This window comes from Melanotaenia boesemani, chromosome 24 (assembly GCF_017639745.1).
Source record: "Melanotaenia boesemani isolate fMelBoe1 chromosome 24, fMelBoe1.pri, whole genome shotgun sequence".
In the NCBI taxonomy this organism is placed as follows: domain Eukaryota; kingdom Metazoa; phylum Chordata; class Actinopteri; order Atheriniformes; family Melanotaeniidae; genus Melanotaenia; species Melanotaenia boesemani.
In genome coordinates this window covers 14,494,407-14,518,923 of record NC_055705.1, presented here as the reverse complement: position 1 = coordinate 14,518,923, position 24,517 = coordinate 14,494,407, and the positions used below count along the sequence as shown (strand labels likewise).

Below are 24,517 nucleotides of genomic sequence, written 5' to 3'. Positions count from 1 at the left end.
ACTCAGTTACATAATTCTGCAAAGAAAAATCTGTCATAAATGCAATAAAACACTTGTCATCCAGGGGATCTGCACACTAATTTTATGTCCCTACCAATGTGAAAATCAAACCTACGCCCTTGGGAGGAAGTAAAGACCTACGGGCCCAGTGAGTAGGTTTTGCAGCAGTATCTGCTTAACGGCACTGTGTATTCTTGACTGATGAAATGAAGTGAGCATCATCTGTGTGTGCCTGTTTGACTCTGGACACACCTCTCATAGAGCCAATATTTAACCCAACAGTGTGCTGAGGAGAAAAAAGTATGTCAGGCTTATTTGTGTTTTTTTTATATGACGAGGCCAGTGGTAAATGTGCCCAAGTCCCTCTTTTGTCAGTTTCAAGTTGTCTGTCCTTGATCAGTACCAATGTTTGTTGAGCAGTCAACTTTTTCTTTGAAAAAAGTGCCTAATGTCCTATTTCAGAGCAATGGGTTTGGCTAGGATTCTCTGTTGTTAAGCCTAAAAGCAGTGAAGTCCTGTAAACGTGACATGCTATTTATATTAAATAAGTAATGTTAGTCAGTGGAAGGTAGGAAGGGTAGGGTAAAACTACTTACAGCCTTACTCTGTGGGTTAGGGTAGGCTTGTGCTTTATTTCTCTGAGCTTGTGAAACACTCCTTTTCTACACTTGGCATAAATGTGTTTTTTAAAATCAGTTTTTTAAAGTCAACAGATATCCGTGTAACATGAACTAAGTGTATAATATACATATATATGTATAATGTACAAATATAAAACGTTCAAAATTTTCTTCTGGGGGAGCACACCCCCCTACAGGGGTTGTATCCTTCTCACCGTTTTCACCCCTAACCTGTTTTCATGTCTCTCATGCTCTTTTTAGTGTCAACTCAGCTCAATAAAGCCCACCAAAGCCTCTGTTAAATACATTCAGGTTACTTGAATTTTACACCATCATTTTATTGATGAAACATTGTTAATCAAACCCTTTTTGTTTATGTGAAGGTCTGAAGAACATTTTGGACCACATGAGAAGATTGAAGTCCGACAACGATCACCTCAGAAGGGAAACAGAGAAAACGAGGACTGTAACCAGAGTTTTAACGCATGTTTAGTTTTTCATTAAACACAGTGACAGTGGTAACAACATGCAGACCAGGTCAACACGACGTCAAAACTGAACTGAACTGGATCAAACCTTAAGGCTGAATAATTTCAAAGTGAAGCAAACACTGCCTGACTAAGATAATGATTTACATTTAACATTGACAAATTGTACTTTTGTGTCCTTTAAAAAAAAACTTTTTTTTTTTGGTGCTTATTGCTGCCTTTCTTTTTTAATTAATACTTTATATTTTTGTACTTTTTACAAAGGTTTACACTGAAAACTGTTGTTAAGCACTGAAAACTGTTGTGATAACATTAAAACTTTTCTTTATTTTTCATTAATGATACTTTTTTAATTTAATTTTGTAATAATAAAAAGCTGTAAGTGAAGCAGAGAAAAAAGTGGCCATCGAAACTTCTTTTGTTTAGTTCAGAGACCTAATTGAGATTCATAACATGAAAATGTACGCCTGAAATTCTGTCAAATTTGAATGAGTAAAGATGTATGACTAGCTATGTAAACATGGACAAATATTTCATGTATCAAATTGAAATCAATCTGATCAGAGATTCCAGCTGGCATGTTTACATGACGCATTTTTATTCTGACTGGGCGTTTGATCGGATTAAAAATGCTCCATGTATTTTTTTTATTTAATAATAATTATAAAAGAAATGCTCCATGTACACGCAGCTATACTTATTTAACCTTTCTACTGTCTTAGTTAAATTGGTATTATTATGGGTATTCCAGAAACTGGTGGAAACTCATGTTTCCCTCATGTAGTGTCACCTACAGTCCACATGATGTCGCTGTTTATCCAGATATGATGGTGACATGCAGAGATTTTCCACAAACAGGTGATAATAAAAACGAGAATTAAATTATGTTAGTGATCAATTTAGTGTTTTATTTATGTTTTTCTTTACGTAAAAACAATGTAAAAATATTACTTTATCTGCGGATGAAAGTGTTGCTTTTTAATGTTTTAAAGATAATGTTAATGTAAAGTATTTTCTCAGATTTATTTTATTTTATTTGAGGGGGGTATAATCTCTGTCATTTTGTTCTCTTTGTGATTATATTCTTGTAGGTTATTACAACATCTACTCACAACAAAGTCAAGTAGTTTTACGATTGTAAACGCGGGAAAAGCAACGTCAGGTATGAGGGGCGTGTATGAGACTTAGGAACGTGGAAGTGTTCAGGTTGCGTTACGTAGAGGTTTGATCAGCTGCACCTGCGCTGTAACAGTTTATTTTCAAATTTAAGCGGCCAAATGCAGCGATGACACACGTTTCAGTTATCTGTTTATTTTTTGTTTTGGGAATCTTTTCTAAAGGTAAGAAAGCTACTTTTAATTTATTCACTAATTATTCTAAACGTATTTAAACTCTTGAACGTATTTCTTGTGTATATGAGTGATTCTATATTTAGGGCTGCATTCAAGTTCACGTGGTGTATTTGTCAATTTGATCAAAAAGGCCTACTATTAGTCATTGTTTCAAACAATAACCGATTTCATTGGGATGATATGTCATGTGATGACATCTTCAACATCTGTAGCAAGAACAAAGATGGAAAAACGGAGGAAATGTCAACTGTGTTACTCATCAAGTGTAACAGTTGTCAGGGAATGACACAGTTGACATTTTGGCAGGGTTTATTTTCATAATTCATGCTTATTGAGCATAGTTGGTTTAAACACATTAACTTGATTAAACTGATATTAAACATACATTGCATGATGAAATATATACACGTGTAATAAGGTCGTAATTACAGAAATGCATGATGTAAATGACATAACGGGAAATAACAGATCTGAAGCTACTAATTAACTATTGCTATTAGATAGAAATGACATGATAAATACATCATTGTAACTGAAATTACTTAGTAATTAAACTACAGAAATTAAGAATAATAAATGATGTAATCAAATGCTCTATACACTGAAATTATTACACCTTAACTAGACTTTTCTACATGATTAATAAGACTTTCTTAAATATATTCCATTACAATTCATTTCATTAATCACTTCTCTTTGGCTCCAAAGACAGTCACCTTGGGCTGGTTGTTCAAATGTAACCTGATCAGGTTTCGGTTAACCGACTGGATCACATCTTGAAAATGGGTTGTTCAAAAGGGAAAGAAGGATTCCGAAATCGGATAGGATCACATAATCTCTTTCTGGTTGTTATCCAGATAAAAACCCTCAGTTTGTGTTGTTCAAAGCTTTTGAGTAGGATCCAGATAACTTTGATCCAAAACAAACAGGATCCTGAACCCAACAGAGGGCAGGATTACACGACAGATTTCAGGAAGGAACTACAGTGAAAGCTCAGATTCGAACCAATAACAGTATCTTTTTAGTCAATGCATATGCAAATATTTATATGTTGCACCTGACTTGTTTAACTGTTATATATATGTGTGTGTGTGTGTGTGTGTGTGCTATTTTGAAAACATCAAATCCCGAGCATGCACTTTTACAAGCATTTTCTTGATTTCCTGCAGCTACTGTGTGGCAGCGACATGTAGAAGAATGGTACGCAGCATGTTCAGGTGGTGTTAGTTACAGACCCCTTACTGTCACATGATCTCTTCTATCCAGGTGTGCCAGCTGTGATCCAAACGCAGCAGACTGTGGTAGCAGCAGTGGGAGAGCAGGCCTGCTTGAAATGTCAACTCACTCAGTCTAAAGACGTCCTTCAGGTCACATGGCAGAAAATCCTGCCTGATGGAAAGAAGAATCTCGCTACGTTCAGCAAAAACTTTGGCGCAAGAGTCAATCCAGGCTTAAATAAGAAAGCAGATTTTCTGTACAGTGAACTAAAGAACTGCTCCATGGTGATCAAGAAGGTGACGGAGGAGGATGAAGGCTGCTATCACTGTTTGTTTAACACTTTCCCCGATGGAGCTGTGACGGGCACAACCTGCCTCAGAGTCTATGGTAAGAACTCCAGCAAACATTGAAAGCATGGATAACTCTAAACAGACCAAAACTTTATCTACATTCTGTTTGTTTTTGTGTTTGTCTGCAGAGCTGCATGAACCCGTCCTTCATGTCAGAGAATCAAACTCCTCTGCAGAGTCATTTGTGTCCTGTTCAGCCACAGGTCGACCTGCTCCCAGTGTAACACTGACTGTTACACAACAGCACCTCAACTTCTTACACCACAACACTGTCAGTGTGAGCAACACCAACGGTACCGTCACTGTCACTGCTACAGCTGTACTGTCACGTTTCCATAAAAACAGCATTCAGGTTGGATGTGCAGCCCGAGTGCCCTCTGGTCCTCAGATGGAGGCATTTGTTCTCCTTCCTGAGCCCAAACAGATGTCTGATCATGGTGAGAAAAATTTTACATACTTCATATCTAAATATTAATGACAATACATGCAAACTTGTGACTTTTTAAGCAAAAATAACAATCTCTGAATCCAAATATAGCATTCTCGAGAATCGTGTAGATCTGAAGAGTTTTTGACTTTAAAGCAATGACATTGCTTTTAGTGTTAATAAAACAACAAGCTCTCTTTCAAGGGTCGGGACTTTTAAGGACAAAAGAAAAATACACCCGTGGATGCGTCATCATTGTGCATCTTTAGAATAAAACACATGTCAGCGACGTCTTTTGGCCAATCACTATGACAGCATCGTATTTTCCTCTGTAGAGGCTATCTCCACTTCTTCCATATTGTTATCTGATTTTAATTCATATTGTTGTTTTAGAATATAAGGGAAACAAAAACACGTTCCACTGTCTGGTTTCATGAGTGTTTACAATACCCATTCTAACAGATGGTGTAACGTGGCTGGATGCTGTTGGAGTTAGCTTTAGCAAATGTTTATGCTGATGAAAAAGGAGCCTTGGTCCAGTTTAAGCAAATGTATTTATTTTCTAAGAGTCCACCAGAATGCTTCATTTATATGTTAGAATCACAACACATTTTTCTGCATGAGAATGCTCCCAGACTCCTAAAGCAACACACCTGAACCAAATGAATGGCTTGTTACCAGGCCTCTGCAGAGCTGAATGAGGTGCAGATGAGGGAATTCAGCCATTTGGTTCAGGTGTGTTAGAGGGGATGCATCTAACTGTTGCAGCATAGTAGTTCTTGAGGACTGGACTTGGGCTCCCCTGCCTAAAGGGATTTAGTTTGCCACCTTTTTCACACCTCTGAGTTTACAGGTATGGAAAATTCTGTGATTCTCATGTTTGAGTTTTGTGTGTGTGTGTTTGTCAGGTGCTTCTAAGAAAGAGCGTTCTGACAGTGAATCCAGTAAGTCAACTTTTTTCATGGTTCCAGCTCACATTTATGGTGTTTTTTTTTTTTTTGCTGACTACTGATCCATGTCTAATTTAGCTCTTTTTCTGTTAGATTCCACTTGGATCTTTTTATCAGCTGTGTGTGTTGTGGTGTGCGGTTGTGTTGCTATCGTCATTACTGTACAGCGGAGACAAAAACAGAATGGGTAAATTAACTTTTTAGCTTACCACATGTCTTTTAATAGATACCTTCATTTAAAATATGTTGGCAACTCAATAAATCCTTTAAAATCTACTGTCCCTTAGAGACCTTGAGAGGACCAAAACACCACAAAAAACAACCCAGGACACACACCAGTAAGAACCTTTGGTAATTACAATAATTGTAATGAATATTCTGTTCATTTTACTTTCTGTTGGTCAGACTGAAATGACCTCTCTAGCTGACAGTGGGTGTTATTTCTTTTATCTGAAGGATAACACCTTTGATCAAGAAAGAGAATGAGCTGATCAGACAGCGGTCATCAAGCAAGAAACGTCCAGAAAACAACCACCCAAAACCCTCGCCGTCGACGGCTAAAAGGCTGTTCGAAGACGACAACCAGACATGATTGTCAAAGCCCAGGATGTGATACTTTATGCATACTTCATGTGTATAACCGCAATGAAGGGCAGAAAGCTCAGCTGTTAAGTGAAATAGGATATGTGTTCGTCTTTATCGAGGATATTAGAGACACACTTCGTCTCCAGTTGTCCGTCTGACACCAGAGATGTGGACTACTGTCCGTCTGTAGACATGAAGAGGAAGTTGAGAGACAGCAGCACAAGTAGGAGGCAGCATGAGTCAATCACAGTTAAAATTATCAAGGTATGCACCGGCGCCCGCCATGTTTACTCCATTTCAGTGGAAACATTATTCAATAAGTCATTAACTGACATTTCATTTATGATCTGTACCACTTCATGTATGTCTTTGGACAGTCACCTGGAGAGAACCCACGCATACACGGAGAGAACATGCAAACTCCACACAGAAAGGCCACCACCCCCCGGTTCAAACCTCCCCCCAGCCAAGACTCAAACCAGTGACCCTCTTGCTGTGAGGCTGCAGTGCTAACCACCACACCACCTTTGTCCATGTAAACATATCTAATGAAGGCTAATTCATTCAGTTAATTCATTTTATCAGTCGGTTACACAACAACAGTCTGGAATAGCTTTAAATTACTTGGTAAAGACGAACACATCCTACTTCACAGCTTAGCTTTCTGCCCTTTATTACAGTTATGTGCATGACATTATGCAGAAAATCTCCCCAATTTTACACGTTTCTTTTTAATCTTTGTATTTAGTTCACGGTTTTTAAAAAAGAATGTTTACACTTTTCGTTTTGGAACCTTGTTTTCCATCTGCTGTGTTTTATTGTGATGATGATGATGATGGCGGCATCTATATTTGTAACTTGCTGCGTGTATTCTGTTGTGTGTTTCTATCTCAGCTTGTTCTGTTTCTTTTTTCTTTAGGTTGTTTTAATTCTATTTTTAATGTACTTTTTCAACACATTTAATCAGGAAGGAGAATGAGCTGATCGGCGCACATCGCCTAATAAAAGTTAAGAAAACACCCTCTCAGCCGTCACCTACACCAGTAAAAAGGCTGTTTGAAGAAGAGGACTCTTCAGCTAAAGCTGATCATCAGAAATGTGTCAACCAATTTAATATAACAAATGTTTTCCAATTGCAGGGTATGTGTTTTAATACGTATATATTTTGTATAAATAAACAGTTGAATTATTATTTTAATTCTTTTGGGCATTCAGTAATTAAAACATGGAAATGAATGTCTCAGCTTTATTCTTCAGCTGTCAGACTGCATTTCTTTTCCCAGCAGTTCACGTTGAACCGTGACTTTCATGGCACGCAGGCTTGTATTTAACCTGTGTGCACTAGCAGCTCTCTGTCCTCCAGAGCAGTAAATCAGTGTACAAGTAAAAATAATGTCAGTGAAAATGTACAATCGTTCCTTTATTTCCTTATTATTGTTAATATTGTATTATCAGTATTAATGTTAATATGTAAATACGATACAGCATTTATGTGAATACTGTATTTAAATCCTAATATTACTACATACTTGTGCACACCCCTGCTCAGATGGAGGTGTTTGTGATTCACAGATGGTAAAACTCTTTTGAAAGCCTCAGATTTAGAGATTTATGATTATTTGGTTATTCTTTTGTGTCTTTTATAGATTTTGATTACACCTTTTCTCTGTGTGTGTGGGTTTTATTTGAGTTGTTATGTCATGTGTCTTTGCAGGTGTTTTTGTGTTAAAAAGAAAAAACTACATGAGGTAAGTCTTCTAAAGAATGCTGATGTTAAAAATGTCTTTTTACGTGGAAACAGCAATATTCATAATAAGTTTGGACTCTAATGTGATGAGATGAATCAGAATGCATGTTTTTCTTTTTTACTTTTAATATACAGTTTTTCAATATTAACTTTAATGAAAATTAATGTGTTCAACTTGTTAATTGTTTTGATTAAACATTTTATAAATCAGTCCTTTGCATTTGTTTTAAATTCTTTTTTTTAGTTTTTGCTTTTCCTTCTTTTTCATGCCTGTGGATGTAATTAAATTAAATGTTGTATGTTTTTATTAGTCAGCTGCATATTTAATGTTTCTTTCTGCACCATTGTTTGAATCAACCAGTAATTCTAAATACGGCAACAACTGAATAAGAATAAAATGTCATGTGGTTAGATGTGTTTACATTTATGTTAAAGCAAATTACAGCAAACTTAGTCTAACCTCATGGCTTCCGTAGTAAATAAAAGCTTAGATAATATTAATTTATCATAACCATGTGTGAGTAAATCTATATAAATAGAAGAGGGTATTAGTTGGTTTCTAGCATTTGGGTGTGTTAATACCAAGGATAAAAATCCTATTTTATATAACTACAGTGAGAAAAATCATATGCAAGTTGTCCCAGCAGCCGACGTCGCTGTAAGTTCAACCCAGTGTCAGAACGTGCAGTGTTCAGAGAAACTGCAAAGCCTCATTTAGCAAGTTGAATGTCAAAGTTCATAATTAAAAAATAGACTAGGCAAGTATGTTTTGTTTGGAAGGGATGCCAGGACAAAGCTTATTTTCTTTTAAACTCCAAACAACAGCCTAATTGAATTGTTGTTTGGACCATAAGAGACCTGTGCGGAAACAAACACTGCAAACCTCAATGAACTGAAGGAATGTTGCGAGGAAAAGTTGTCCTAAATTCCTATCCAATACAATGAAATACTGATAGCATCATAAATAAAAATTACTTTAAGTTATTCTATTTTTTTTTTTTTATCTATGGTATTATTTATAAGGTCTTATATTGTAGCTCAGTGAAGACCTGATTATTTGATATCCTGGTTCATAAGACCTTATAATAAGAATTGGTTCTCAAACATTTTATTTGGAATTAAATGTCAATAATTAAAAGAAGGTGTATCTTTATTATTTTTCAAGCAAAATAATGTTGATATTGCGCACACAAAATGTTTATCAGTTAACTTGACTGTGTGGCTTCACTTTACATCCATTTTTTTATGTAAAACTGTAAAAGTCCATATTGTCTCTTGTCTCATTGACACAGGATTTTCAGTCATCCTGCGTCATTCCACTATTTTTATCCAAATTCTCACAACATATTTTTAATTTTACTGTAACACATTAAAATATTAACGTTATCGTTAAGTGACTCTGCTACAGTAGCACATTATGTCCACCAGGGGTCTCTGTTTTTTCGGGATCATCACTGATTCCAGGCTTTTTGTGAAGACCTGGGACAGCGCGAGGCGACAGGAAGTCATTCACTGTTAAATGCATGAGCTCTGGCGCGTGTACCTTTAGATTGACTCTACCTGTTGGACTGGGAGCATCGCAAAGCTTGGGAGTCAGCCTTTTTAAAGCGTAATATCTGTCAGAAAGTAAGTTTTTTGTGGTTATCGTGAAAAAGTCGCAACAACGTCGACTCACAAACTGAAAACTACGCATTTTTCAGCCTAAACACTTAATTGAATCCACCTGCGGTGAGTATTTAAAATGCTTAATGGTGAAAATTCAGTATGCCCATCAGTTGCTGTTTGTTCTCTAACGAATTTCCTCTCAATATATAGCTTTAGAAAAACTAGAACTTCTTTAATTGTGCCAGAAATGTTTCATTGTAGCACCTGTTTGATCCATTTTTCATGTTTTTCTTATGGTAAACCTTTCAAGAGGCAGATGTACAGGAACAGAATGGGCTGGGTTATGATAAAAATGTGGAAATGATTATAAACTTGAGTCGTTTTTCTAAAGAACCCCTTTGTTAATGTCTTCTGTAGCTAAACCAGCTGTGGATGCAGGGATTTGTTTGGCAGAGCGGTTTCACTCCCACAGACATGTGTGGCATTTTCTATTGTCTGCATATTATTTATTTTAGTCAAACTTCTCGCTTCCAAAGAAGCTGAATAATCCCTCAAATGTTAGGAGAAATTTATCTGCCCTGCTTGCTGCACAGTTTCAAAGCATCTGCTTTAAAAGCATTGAAAGCTTGACAGCTGAGTGGTGCAGTTTGAGCCATTAAAGCCATAAAAGTGGTTTTGTAGTGGAAAAGTGGTTTAACTGTTGCCCAACAGGAGCAGGCTCCATGTTTGAAGCCAGATGATTGGCGCTGTAAAAGAGCAAATATTGCCCATAAAGCTCTAAGGTCTGGACCTGGTCTGTCTAGTGGTTAAGGCAGCGGGGGATAGATGATAAACTTTCCCCATTAAATCCATTTGACTTCTGATTGAAACCCGATTCCAGGTTTTTTAGGATCTTTAAAGCTGATCTGAAGCCAGTTTTGAAGCAGATTGAAACTGGCATTTTTCTGTTGTCTCCTAAATAGGGATTGCTTTGCCATAATGTGGTGTTTACAACAAACCTCTGGGCTCGCCTGCATCCTGACCACACACACACCCTCTCTTCTTTATAAATATACTCTTTACCTGAATAAGTCATGTTTTCTCGTCATGATCTGGCCTCTGTAATTACCTTGAGGTGGGCCCATTGATTTTGAAACTCAGCCCTTGATGCTGTCTAGACATTGAGGTGGCAGCTTGTTTTGCTCTTGGATAATTGAGCTTACCGGCACGGATCATGCTGTGGATTAACGTTTAAAACCTCCATAAGACCCCAGGTGATGTTTCTTTAATCAGCAACTGTTGTTGATGCTTAGATATTGCCATGGTGACTGCTAACCACAACATCCCGTGCACAAATAAACCCCAAAAAGTGTTGCCATCTTTGTATTTGTCCCTCAGCTACAAGGAGTGTAATCTGTCATGCTGCTAAGGTGATGTTGTCATTGCTAATGTCATCTTCTGGCTTCCCGCTCAACAGACAGCGTGCCAGTAAGATGCAGCTACGATCGGGCTGACCAGCAGCTCAGCAAGTCACAACACTGGATGACTTACCGGGGTACATCTGCTTAACAGCTGCTTCATTTAATCTTTGCAAATTCAACATATTTTTTTGAAAGTTTTTGTGGCCACAAGCTGTCAAAAATGCTTTATGCTGAGGTTTGCCAGTTGGATTTAGGCTGTGGTTGTAGCGCTCTGACTGTGTTTGCAGCTGCAGACTGGATGTGAGATTGGGTCAACGTGTGAGCTGGTAATCCTGGTTTGATGTGCGATGTGTGGACCCGCCCTCCCCCTTTATCTGCTCTGGTGGATCTTTGGAGCAACAGTCTCGACAGCGAGAGGTACATTCTGCATCCAGATGGGGCTTTTTGAAACGGACTGTAGCTCATTTTTATGAGAATTTCAGATCTGCTGGCAGTAACAGTTGAGAACCGTACATAGTTAGATTACCTTTTTATTATTTGTGTTACAGATCATAAAAGTATCATGAATAAATAAATGAATCATAAAAGTATCAGAGAAATCCTTTACTTGGCAAAGCTTAATCACAAATTACTAAAAGTGGTGCTTAACAATTATAAACTGTTGTATTTATCTTTCAAATTTCACATAATAATAATAAAGATTTAAACAGTGGTTCTCAACCCATTTATTACAATCCGATAAAGTGGTATTTTATTCATAATCTTTCTAAGATGTGTGTTGTTTTTTTCTGTGTACACAGCTTACCCTCGTTTCTTTAGACATTGCCAGAAAAAAGCAGTTAAAAGGGAACAGTGATTTAATGAAATATGTCCAGTCATAAATGGAAATGCAGCTTGACCAGCTTTTATTCTTCAGCAGAACCGGAACCCTATTGGTTTCTTTAGTCTTCAGGAATAGTTCAGGCTTCTTGAAGGACAAATCAAAGCTCTTCAGATGTTTTCTCCCCTTTTTGTTCCGTTCTGTCAAGATAATCCCACACTGAGGGTTCAGGCTGTGGGGTGGATTCATCACTCCACCAGACCTGCTGCCTCTGATTATCAACCCTCTGCTAGTGTCATTTTACGTACCTCAGCTTTTCCTTCCTGTTTGTCAAACTGTGTTTTGGTGTTTTTGCAGATGTAATTCTAGAAAATTAAAATTATGTGCAACAGGGTGCAAGTACCAAAATGCCCAAATATACTATTTATTTATTTTTTTCTGGCTCTTTGGAAGTTATTTACAACTACCAGCCACTTTTTTTAGGTACACTTGTTAAGTCCTTGTTAACAGAAATGGCTAATCAGCCAATCGCAGATCAGCAGCTTAATGATTTAAGTGACTTTGAACTGGACATTGGTTATTGGTGTCAGACAAGGTCTGAGTATTTCAGAAACTGCTGGTCTACTGGGGTTTTCACACGGTTTAAAGAGAATGGTCTGAAAACCCCAGTAAGAGAAAATATCCTGTAAGCAGCAGTTGTCTGGACCACAGTGCCTGGTTGATTATCACCTGAGATGTTAGAAATGCAATTGAAATTCAAATAACCACCGGTTACAACCAGCAGAAAATGGTTTAAAATGAAATTATAAATCAGTTTGGATCAATTCTACTTTAATCTATTCTTAACAGGAGAACCAGTTGCTACTCTGCATTTAGACTTTTCCCAGCTGACCCCAGCTGATTAGCTTTTTGTGCCCTCCATCAGGTCAGGTCATCGCTCCTGCCAGTCTGACTGCTGAGGCAGGTCGCCCCCTCGTGCTTAGCTGCAACATCACCACGGCAACAGGCGACACCATCCGCCAAGTACGCTGGCTCAACAAGCACTCCAAGCTGATTCTGGCATACGAGCAAAGCGTGCCGATTCGCATCTCCTACCTAGAACCCAATGTTCAACTCACCTCCTCCCACAATGATGCCAGCTACATCACCATCAAGAGGGTGCAGCCGGATGACGGAGGCTGCTACAGCTGCATCTTTGACGTTTTCCCTAGAGGGCAGCAAGAGGGCAAGACGTGCATCAGTGTCACTGGTTGGGCACCATCTTTCACCTGCTTTATTAATGTTTTAGATGATAGTGTTTCTCAATCCTGGTCCTCGGGGACCACTGCCCTACATGTTTTAGTTCCTTCCAACTCCAGCACATTTGGTTCAGATAAGCTAAACTTCTTGTCAGGTTCTTTGGCTCATTAATTAGCAGGCTTACATTCATTTGAGTCAGGTGTATTGGAAACCTTTCAAGCATGCAGGGCAGGGGACCCCGAGGAGAAACACTGCAGTAATACTTCTTCATTTCTATTTTGTTTGTTTTTTTAATTCATCATTATGTTTCAGCCCCACCGGATGTTTGAACTTTTGTTCTTTCTCCATAAAGACAAAGCCTTTTTCTGTTTATCCAGGTCACTAACTTTTCAGTGTTCTGATTAGAGTCACAGGACTGCTTATTTTTCTTTAAAGTGCCTTTAAAACAGGAAGTTAGCAGGGCATGGTCTGAACTCCCAGATCAGCAGGAGAAGCCGCCCCACCCAGCAAAGCTTAGCTCTTCCTGTTAGTGTTAAATGTACAAACATTTTTATTAGTCCTAGACTTTTCTTTTTTGTTACCCAACCCTGTAAAGACTGAACTGAACATTATGATGTGAGCAAAACATTTTCACAGTAAATTTCCATAATCGAAAAATTGTTTTTCTTCCTACAAGGTAAAGTTCACCTGGAGGGGAACAGGACGGCTATAAGTGGGAGGCCTGTCACTCTGTCCTGCTGGTACAGCCTTCCCCAGAAGGTTCAGCAGGTACTGTGGAGGAAGACAGCCGAGCAGGGGGATACCACCACCGTGGCCTTCTACACAAAGCAAGGCCACCACACAGAGGAGCATTTCAAGGATCGGGTTAGCCTGAGCCAGACGCTGGGAGACACCCAGCTGACCATCAAGCAGGTCCACACGGAGGACGAGGCCTGCTACACCTGCGAGTTCCACACGTACCCAGATGGCAGCAGAAGCGCCACCGCCTGCCTCTCTGTTTATGGTGAGACTTGTTTTTTTTTTCTTCTTTTTTTTTTAATGGAAATTGCTTTAAATTTACAATACTTTACTATTTAAAATACTATTTTATTTTTTATAAAAAGGCTAAATTTGGTCACTTTTCCCATCAGTTAGCTTCTATGGTTTTTGCTAAAAAGCTACGTAGCACTTTATTAAAATAGTTGTTCCTCACATAGCAAAAAAGGCTAAAAGTGAAAGGCAAAAAATTTTTTAGTTAGGTGCTTCTTTTTCTATTTTAATTAAAAAATGGCAGTCAACAGAAAACGTTGTGGTCTGGAAGACTGTGGAATACTTTATTAGATAGCTGCTTTTCTTTCTGCAAAAGGCTTTGGGCACATTTAGGAGACTTTACTCTGTTGTCAAACCTGCACATACATGGACTTCTTTTTGTTCTCACCACATATTTCAGCATAAGTGTTTATAAATGAATATGTGAAAAAAAAACCTAATGGATTTTAATAGAGAGTCTTGTGGAGCAATGAAGTTTAAATAAAGCCAAATTCTGAATTTTTTATTTAACCTCGTGTTATTTATTTAAACTCCATCAATCATGCTGTGGGCTTGTTTTACAGCCAATGGCAAAGGGAACGTTTCAGTGTTAAAGAATACCAGTAAATTCTGGAGGCTGACCTATCATCTGGAAATGAGGTATAAATTGAGAGAGGGTGGTTTTTATTATTTCTACTAATACTGAACACACCTTAAAGCCAAAATGAATAATAATGTAAACACTGAAAATCTCTGAGCAGACTCATAACAGAAGTCGCAAGAATCTGACTGAATTAGAAACCTGAGCAGAGAGGGCAGAAATCCCCCTAAAAAGAGCTGAAAGACAGTAAAAATGACACATTTCTAGAATATTTCTCCATTGACTAAATTCATTTCCAGAATCAGATGAACTCTACTTCATATGGGTATTCACAGTAAATGGAAAAACTTGATTGCATGTGCCTTGGTTAAGTTGAACAAGTTGTCCTGCAGTCTTTTCAGGTCAAGCTCCAAAAACCTATTATAATGCAACTAAAGGATGTCTTTTTATTTGATCATCCCTGCTAAATAATCTAGACAGCCCAATGCGCTATGTTTAGAAAAGGTTTTCTTCAAAAGATGCACACTAGAGTTATACAGCAGGCAGGGAGGAAGTGTGTGTTCTGGTATGGGCACGAGTGCATCCCTCATGTAGTTCAGGAAAAGGATGCGCTGTGTATAAACAAACCCCATCAGGCTGGAGGTGAGAGGTACTGAAGCCGGTCATTAAACTACTGTATGACCCGTCTCTGTCCCTCGGCAACACTTAACCCTATGCTCTTCTTTTCCTTGCCAAGCTTGGACAGGACTTGTAGAAGTCCTGAGCCAATTTTCCAAGAGTGTGAGTGGCCAGTCTTCCTCTGTGTGTTTTTGCAAAGATAAAGCCCACACAAAGAGGGGGGAAAGTGGTGATTAATTTGGGAGAAAGCCCAGGGGATGACTGGCGCACTGTTTCCTCAGACACAAGGCCTCGGTGTGTGTGAGTGCATGTTTGTCCCTCTTGCTCTGCTTAACAGGCTTTGTTTTTGTCTAAACCGATGGAACCAAAGATCCAGACACACAAATAAACACACACACAAGTCAGTAAAAGCTGGTCTGCCTACGTTCTGTCTGGCTATTGTTTCTAGGCTGGCCTGTCGGACTTTAATCTATGCGGGTTCGTCTCCATTATGCTGCCTTTAAATGCTGCAAAAGATAAAAGTAACTCCATGAAATAAACCCACTAAAATATTTACTATTTTGATTGTAGCATCCTATCTTTTTCCTCAGTTTTACCTAAACCGGAGGTGAACTACGTGACGTCATCACCAGGAGTGACGGAGGCGAACTGCACCGCTCAGTCACGGCCTGCAGCAGAGATCATGTGGAACATCGGCGGTGACAACCAAACTCTAGGGCCTCCCGTTTCTTCATCCTATGAGCAGGGCGACGGCACGACGACGGTGACGAGCACGCTGTTCTTCCAGTCAGCGCTGCTCAGTGACCTGACAGTCAAGTGCATCGTGCACCATCAGGGTCTGGATAAACCCCTGACACTGCCCCTCAATACAAATGGTGAGGAGTTTGTACAGCATACATGTAGAGTATTTTAAGATGCATGGGAATGGAGGTCTTTGTGTGCGTTTTCTATTTTAGTCGTGGGTAATTACAGGCTGCATTGATGGGCTCCTGCATCCTGTAATGTCAGCATATACGGGAAGAAGGATTTTCTCAAAAGTGAATCATTATTCTTACACCACATCACTTAACATGTTCAGTCCACATGTCTTACATTTTACACATGGTTTTTCTTTTAAACATAAACTGTGTTTTCATATAAATGTGTTTGTATGCCACAGTGCGTCCAGCTGTAATTATCCTCATCTCAGTGTGCGGTGTGGTGGCGGTACTCCTCCTGTGTCTTTGTGTATGTCTCTGCAAGTGCTTCATCTGCACCGACGGTGAGTCTAAAGTTTACTTCACATCCCACAGAAATACACTACACATTTAACACCTCAGTGCAATGAAAAAAAGAGTCAAGTTGCAGTTTTTTGTTATGCAGGGCATTGTTTGTCTTGTGGCCTGTGATGCTGGCCAAGTTTTGAGTGCCTGTCATTGTAGTGACTGAAGTGTTCTCATTTTTCCTGGTTACATAAGCAGGAAAAAAATTGTGGGATTTTATTGCCCCTGATAAAAATAAGCCAAGAATTACAATAGTACAGCCAGTGATTGTCTGAACTGATTTTAGTTATTTTTTTATTCTTTAATGACTGAATCAGAACTGCTTGTTTATGACGGATGTTACTTGTAGTTACCAGCCAACATCAGTCATTGCCAAGCTTAGCCGTTGGCTTTAGTTCTGTCATCTGTAACTCAATGTTTTGGTTCTGTAATTTCTATTAAAAACCAAAATAATGATAAAAGATAGATAAAGCCTTTATTAACTGTGCACTAATTTACTAACAAAGAAGGTTAAATACTAAATGACAAATTTAGTTAAGCTTAGCTTGAAAATTTTAACAAATTCCACTTGCTGGTCCCTCTCTGCTGTGCTTCAGCCCTGTCCCTCAAATTCCTCCACTTCCCTTCATGTAGCCATCTTCGTGCAGGTCTGATTGGTAGTTTTGTTGTTAACAACAAACTTATCCACATCGTTTAACTAAATGGCAGAATTTACATTTACTGAATAAGTTGTCTTTTGTTTTTGTTTTTGTTTTTTGTTGTTGTTTTGTTTTTTTTAAGCAAAAAATGGGGAAACTTCAGCTGGAAAATGTTGCCCATGTTGCTGACTAGGACTTGTCTGACTTCTTGTGATTTTTCTATCACCACCCTGACCTTGTAACTGGATTTAAACAACCAGTATTTGCCCTTTCTTGATGGGCCCACCTCCAGTTGCATGAGCCTTTTTTATGAAAGACTTTAGCCTTGACGGCTGTTAGATATCTCAGACTGGAGAAGGCAGTTCTGGCATTGACCTTGCTGTTGTGCAGCTGTTATTTATAAATAAGATGGAGATTGTGGCTGAAAAGTTGCTAAAACACTCGTTATGTATGTATGATTGAGGGATATGTGGGACCATTTTTAAATAGCATTTGCAACCAGAGGTTCGCGAAACCACAAGATAACCCACATTTACCAGGAATCGGACTCAAAAGGTCGAGTCCTGGCTACCGCACACCCCAAGCTTGCAGGATGACTGCATACATGTGTTATTAACACTTCTTCGACTCCTGTTAACGCCTTTCCTCTCTGGGTGTCATGGAAACAGTGTGGTGCCAGTGCGATATGGCATGTGGACTTCTGCCCATTTCTCCTTTATCATAAATCATTTGGGGTGGTACGGGAAACCAAACTTGTTGCAACAGAAGGACTTGCTGGACATGCCACTAGTGTCGGCCAAACTGAAATTACAAAGGAAAAAACAAAAGCAGAGCAAATATGTTGAGGTCAGGATGATCACATGGCCACTCTTGATTTAGCTCAGTCATAAGATCAAGCATTGATTAAAGAGTTTTCTTTTCCAACAGCTCCTCATCATCATTGCTTCCTAGTGTGATAAGAAAGAAAGTGGGACTTATTCACATTTTTCCTAAAGATGGAAAATTGTTAACATATGGCACTCATGCTTGTTTCCTCATCGATTCATCACATCAAGCTCCAAAACCAACTTTTTCCCCACAACTGTTGTACACCAGAAAGGCCCTCGGCCGGGGTGTTGATTTAAGAGTGTTTTTGTCTCATGCAATCGTAACACCCTCAAATACTTTGTTTGCATGCGAGTGATTGTGTTGTCTTTGACAGCAAATACACCGTCAAATATCTTGAATGGAACTGCAGAAAGTTTGTTTCTGTCTAGTTTAGTTGAGACTTTCCACATGATTTGAATTTACCTCATTTTCCAACTCGACGGATCCTGAATAGAATTTCAAGTGGTTGTGCTGATTGTCTGGAGTTAACAGCCAGAAGAATGGACCCGGTTTCTCAGTCTAATCCCTTGGGCCGTGGAAGAAGACGGACATTGGGGGCCTGAATAAGGGAGCAGAGACAAGCCTGTAGTTGAAAGCCTGCCCGGTTGATGACGACATCCCTTCTCACACTCAGCTGTGCACACACTGCATTTCCAAGTCTTGGCTGGGATGTGCCGGGAAGACAGGCTTTTACAGTGATGTGGTTCAGATTGCCATTATGAGGATGACTCTTGCAAAGTGTCTCCTTATTTGGTGCTGGCTCGATAGGTTGGATCATATTTGCATCACACATGTCATGACTAAATTGGGATCAAGATGTTGCATACTTTTGAATACAATCATTTATTGATGCCAGTAGTTTGTGACAGACCAGGTTTGTGAGGGAAATTATTATTATTCAAATGTTTAAAAGCTCTTAAAACTTGGCATTTGTTTCTGCCCTGTTTTAATATTCATGACGAAAAATAAGCAACCAGGATATTTAAGACAAGTACTACTCGTTTATTTTAAAGATATCACCAAGCTTTCTTTTTCTCATTTGATTGACAGGCCAAATTCAATAAAACTTTGTTACAAAGACCTTTACTATGACTTTGAGCGGTTCCACAAATCTCACGTGAATGCCTTAAAATAGAAACGCATACTAAAAAACAAAGCTGTTTGCTAGACTTGGATCCCACTAGGGTTAAGATAGTTGATTTTGAGTTTACCTCAGTGTATACTACCAAATCAAACAAGTAAATTCTTCCCTGGTTTAGTGGAACAGCTGAAATTCCTCAAGTGTGTAGCAGGAGTCTGGAAGTGAAATGTTTGTTGACAAAAGCGTCTCAGCTGCAGAGAAACCCACCGTAGGCCCATGATAGAGCTGCAACGTCTGCGGCTGAGGTCAAACCAAAAGCCGGCCTCAAACAGGCCTCTGTGGCTGCTCCTGAATCAAGGACACTATTTAGCCTCTGCCTGCTTCAACCATGGCTGGGAAGAACGGGCAAGGCGTGAGGCTCTTCCAGTAAAATGTTGCTGGTCTATTTGTGGCTGTGTTTCCATGGTCTATGTGGAGGACGGGTGGAGATATACAGACTACAAGGTACTGTGGGGGCAGGAAGCTGACAGATAAGAGTTTTTACTTAAGCAAATGTTTTCAGTGGCAGCTTTGAATGTGTGGTGCTGCAGGAAGTAAGGGGCAGGTACCACATCCGGTTTAATATACAAACATGGCTGGACTTTGAATCATGAGGGCAGAACTGACAGCTCCTTTGAGATTTGATCTAGGAAAAAAGGAATAAAAGGAAATGTAAGTTCCTAACATGATGAAGGCGACACCTGCTGGTCACTGCCAAGAAAAAACCTTTAATCCAAAATATTATTTTCTCAGATGCATTAAGTGATTGTATTTATTTCCCAGTGTTTAACACAGCTGTGCTACCTTATCACGTTTGTTCTAATTGGCTTGAAGGCTAAAAGTTTAAATTCAGCATTGGACCTTCTGTGACCTCTAACACTCACATTGTTGCCACATGTACAGCGAGGTGTGGCCACCACTTCATTATGACTGGAATTCTTGTAATGCTTTATTATTTTGTGCATGTGGTATTAGTGGATGAGAGTGGGTGTTTTGTGTGTGCACAGACGGGCATGTACTTGTTTTGTCATTCCTTTGTGGAATTTACATGATGCAATTCCAACTTCTGTCTATAACATTTTTTTATATGGACTTTTCTTCTTTACTGAATTGTTCTCCATACATAACCACATCTGTGGATCCAGATTAGGAGCTTTATTTTTATCCTGGGTTTAAAAAAGCAAAAGAACGTACAAACAAGTTGTTATCAGATATTTTATAATAACCTGTGTTTTTTATTGCTACTACACCCTTGTGTTAGTCAGCTTGAGCACTGTAGGAAGTTAAATACCCGGAACAATGGTGGATTGCCATTTAAATTTACTACACAATGTGTTTTGCCTCCATAATTAAGTGAAATAGCTGTGGTGATGCTTCCACTTCCATCGTGCCAAAACTAACTGTACATTGTGGTCATTCCAGGAATGTTAACATCTGTGTGTATTTACACACTGCACTTGTGCATAAAGATTTGGGAGTTGGATTAGTGTTCCTTTAATGCACATATGTCAAACTGGTCCAGCAAAGGGCCGTGTGGCTGCAGGTTTTTGTTCCAACCAAGCAGCAGCACACCAGATTTGACTGATTCAATCAACTGATCTCAGTCTTCAGACAGCTGATTGGTCAAACTGTGTGCTCTTGGCTGGCTGGAACAAAAACCTGCAGCCACACGGCCCTTTGCTGGACCAGTTTGACATGCCTGCTTTAATGCTTTGTATTCTTACCCACGATACATAAAACCTTTTTGTTAACTTTATTTGAAGGTAGGCAAGTTTATTTATATAACATATTTAATGTGCAAGACATTTCAATGCGCTTTATGTAAAACATTAACAGCATTACAGCGGTGCAGGAAGCATTAAAAAGTACATTAAAATAAACCTTTAATAAAATAAAAGAATTCAATAAAAACAGAAAAAGCTAAAATAAAGTAGATGAAATACAAGAAATTAAAGTTCCAGTGTGAGGAATTAATAGTTGTTTTGATAAAAGGTGGCATGTATGAAAGTTTTAACCTTGATTTTAAAACTGAGTTTCAGCAGACCTGCAGTTTTCTGGAAGTTTATTTTCGGCTCATTGCGGTCACTGCCCCTTTTAATTGCAAACAACACACACTACATAAACAGTCAGGAGCGGGGAGGGGGAGGGTATTGGGGACCTCTCACACCCCTATTCCCCCTGGGTGTGGCCGGGGACGAGCGGGGGGCAGTGGTTGGCTCACGGCCGGGTGGCTACGCTGGTGGGCTGCTGGCTCTGTGGGTGCTGGGTCGAAGGGGGGTGCTTGGGGCTCGCTGTCCTCTGGTCCGCCTGGGGTGTCCCCCACGGAGCATGGTGGGTGGGTTGTGTGTGACGTGACTGTGTGATGGTGAGTGCTTGTGGGTACGGCACAGGGGAGGGTGTGAGTGTGGGGTTATATGGGGTGCAGATTGGAGTAGGTGGGGGGAAGGGGTCGATGACGCCCTGGTTCTCGGGGTGTGCGGCTGGAACACCAGGGTGTGTGCTGGCCTACGCCGGGTGGCTGTCTGGGGGGGCCTGGTCCTCATAGGCATGTTGCGGGCCCTCTGCCTTTGGGGGGGTGGGCGGCTGCCGATCTTGGCCCACTGGGACCTGTGCCCCAAGACCGTGGGGGGCTCTTGCTGGGGCTCTCCTCTGCTGCCCTTCGGGTGGGGTTGGAGTCGTCTTTGTGGTGGGGTAGCTTGGGTTAGTGCTTCGGGGCTGCTGCTGAGGGCCCTGGTCTCTGGGCTGCCCTGGTCTGCCTCTGACCTCTGTAGAGGCGTGGTCGCATTTGCACGATCTCACTCACAACTCTTCATCACTGATCACTCCTTATTCCTCATGCTCTGCATGCTGACACAGTCACTGAGTTGTCCAGTGGGTTTATATACTAAGATAATTCATTTTTTTTCATTATTTTTCCTGTGAGTTAGTATCTGGTCACTACTTTCATGATATGTCTTTTTAGTCTTTTTCTGTCCCCTCCGGTCAGGTCCAGCAAGATTACATAGGTTCCGTGATTCAAAGTAAATAAATAAATTAATCACATTATCAAGAGGAGCCTTACCCATAGGCCTCCCCTTGGCAGAGCAAATTTGTTCAGCACGATACAGCAACCAGATTATAATTTTGCTTGCTATGATGCTGGACAGGACAGGTTTATAAAAAAAAAAAAAAAAAAAAAAAAAAATGTTGCTGAGCCACAGTCAGTTTGCTGATGTTGGATTAAAGAAAATCTTTTAACTGGACATGTTAAGTCGGCAGAGAAATTTTCTTTTTTCAGTTCAGGGGATCAGTTAGTGTTTTAATGTTATTATGGTATTTATAGTCATTTCATAGTGGGTGATGGAACATACAGATGTTTCTAGTTAAAGAAACTCTGTCTAAAGTAACTCTGGCCAGGTGTTGAGTAAGAACCGTCTGCAGGTGCTTCGAAAATCATAACAGCACAATGACCTTTAAAGCGTGACGGAGCCCCTCGCTGCAGACTGTTCTTTTAATTCACCCATCTGTGAAACAAAGACTCGTATCTGTTCTATTTAAAGCTTAAGCATGGATTAGTGGAAGAATTGGTTAGTTGATGGATAAATACTAACCAATTGGGTAATGGCCCAAAAACATCCATGCCGGATGTTTTACTGATTAAATCTCATGGACGCCCCATCAGGAAAAGGCTGCCCCAATCCAACAGGAACACACAGCCTGCTAAGACAGAAATGCGTGATGACAAAAAAGAGGAAATTTAACAAGTTTCTGGTTGCAGGCTGATCAAATAACTGTCTCCCACTCTCTCTCTTTCTGTCCAGACTGATTTGGAGTCCGGCATTGAGGCCACTTTGATGAAGGTCCAGCAGAGCTCTGACCTGACCTAGCTGCTCAGCACCGTGCCCTCGAGCTCAGTGCTCAGAGGAGGGAATAAATCTGCTGGTTCTGCTTCCATGAACTGGGGATCCACTGCTAATGAAGACACAAATTACAATGAAGTAAAAAACTAAAACCACATAATTTAATGATGGACATCACTGTTTCGTTTTGTAGAATAATGGCTTTATGGAAGGACGAGTGGCCGTGGGTAATTGGGTATTGTCCAAAACTTTTTTTCTTTTTGGTTTCACATCTTTTTCCATCTGTATAATCTACATTTTTCCTAACCAATAGTTAAAGTTGAGCTGGTATTATGTGTCATTCTCTCATAGTTTAATACCTACAAACTCAGCTCTGATGGGTCGGCTGTAGTTTGATCAGATTTAAGTGCTGCCAACTCTGGCAAAATAACTAACCAACCTAACTGCTGTCATCAAATTATGATTTAAAGCTACACTTAGGAAATGAACTCTATAACTTGGATAAAGAGCAGAAACAAAACCACAAACACTAGAAATGGCAGCTGTCTTAACTTTGGCAGGCTTTGCTCCTTTGATTCAACACACTGTAAAGCCACATGAATTATTCTTCACTGCTCAGTGGTTACTTTTGTACACCAACATGACCATCAGAGGGCTGTTTAGCTACCTGAAAGCCCTCCATTTGTGGTCGTCAGAAAGGAGGATGTGATTAAGAGATCCAAATTTAAACTCGCAAGTAACGGGAAAGCCAGAAATGCCATGAGACTGACTTTTACTGCAATGAACCAGCCCTGTGTGAGTCACTCTGAGAGGAAAGAATGAAAGCTTTGTTATTTATAGCTTTTGCATGTGGGACAGAGATGGGTGGTCGACCTGTAACCCTTGTGTGCTCTGTGGTTAACACCACCCCCAGCAATAACCGAACACATGAATCCTGCAGTTGAGAATTGCTGTAGTTACAAACGCCTCTGTCTCATATGCATATTTTTCTATGAGTCCATCTGCATGTGTTTTTGAGTTTTGTGTGTGTTTACATTTGTGTGTATTGCTGTACAGTATTTTTGACTTGCTGTGCTGAACTTGTAGGAGGCACCAGTGTTAACTTTTTATTTGAGTGTTAATATAGGCCTGCCGAGGCTGTGTACAGAATAAATATTTAAAAAATGTATCAGGAAAAAGTCATTCTAACAAACTTGGCGTCTAATTTTAGAGTAGAGTATTATGTGTAAATACAAAGACAATTTTAAGTTTTAAATGTTAATAAATGCCATCGTTACAGTTAAACAATCTAACTTGTTTTTCTTTCTTCCATTTTTTAAGGTTAGTATGTCTAGTATCTATGTGTAACTGTTTTTCTCACAAATAATGCCTTAAAATTTTAATACATTACACCACTGAGACTAGTTACTATATATCTGATGTTAAGTTTAGTTTGTTTATCCCGTTCTTGCTTTTTTTACAAGGTTTCAGGTTGGTTAAGCAGCTGGACTCTTTTACTACTAAACTGTGCTGTTGTAATACCTGCAATGTGTGTCAAACAAAGTCTTCAACAACAAAGATAACTGCAAGGCTGCACCCTGCTTCAAAATTTGACAATCTATTGGTCTGTTTCCTGAACACCAGAACATTTTATGACCCAAAGCATAAAATGTTAAGTTCAGTCAATAAGGCAAAAAAATTATAAGACAACTTTAATTTTCTGAGCTCAACACTCATTACAGGCCAGTGTTGTAATGGAACTGTGGCACATTTAACTCAATGCT

At 39.5% G+C, this 24,517-nt stretch overlaps 2 protein-coding genes across 2 annotated transcripts; both read left to right on the top strand.

Annotated features, from left to right (window-relative positions):
• Positions 1 to 2,337: 2,337 nt before the first annotated feature.
• LOC121635455 (OX-2 membrane glycoprotein-like) lies at positions 2,338 to 7,365 on the top strand. Its single transcript, XM_041978601.1, has 7 exons — positions 2,338 to 2,448; positions 3,727 to 4,065; positions 4,157 to 4,465; positions 5,364 to 5,399; positions 5,499 to 5,592; positions 5,693 to 5,743; positions 5,862 to 7,365. Exons 1-7 carry the CDS (start codon positions 2,394 to 2,396, stop codon positions 5,995 to 5,997), a joined length of 1,020 nt encoding a protein of 339 aa, XP_041834535.1. The 5' UTR covers positions 2,338 to 2,393; the 3' UTR covers positions 5,998 to 7,365.
• A 1,870-nt stretch (positions 7,366 to 9,235) lies between these two features.
• LOC121635841 (OX-2 membrane glycoprotein-like) lies at positions 9,236 to 24,041 on the top strand. Its single transcript, XM_041979198.1, has 8 exons — positions 9,236 to 9,465; positions 10,799 to 10,876; positions 11,030 to 11,159; positions 12,488 to 12,811; positions 13,478 to 13,804; positions 15,619 to 15,903; positions 16,188 to 16,289; positions 22,716 to 24,041. The coding sequence occupies exons 3-8, from the start codon at positions 11,090 to 11,092 to the stop codon at positions 22,718 to 22,720; spliced, it is 1,113 nt and encodes a 370-aa protein (XP_041835132.1). The 5' UTR covers positions 9,236 to 9,465; positions 10,799 to 10,876; positions 11,030 to 11,089; the 3' UTR covers positions 22,721 to 24,041.
• Positions 24,042 to 24,517: the final 476 nt, after the last annotated feature.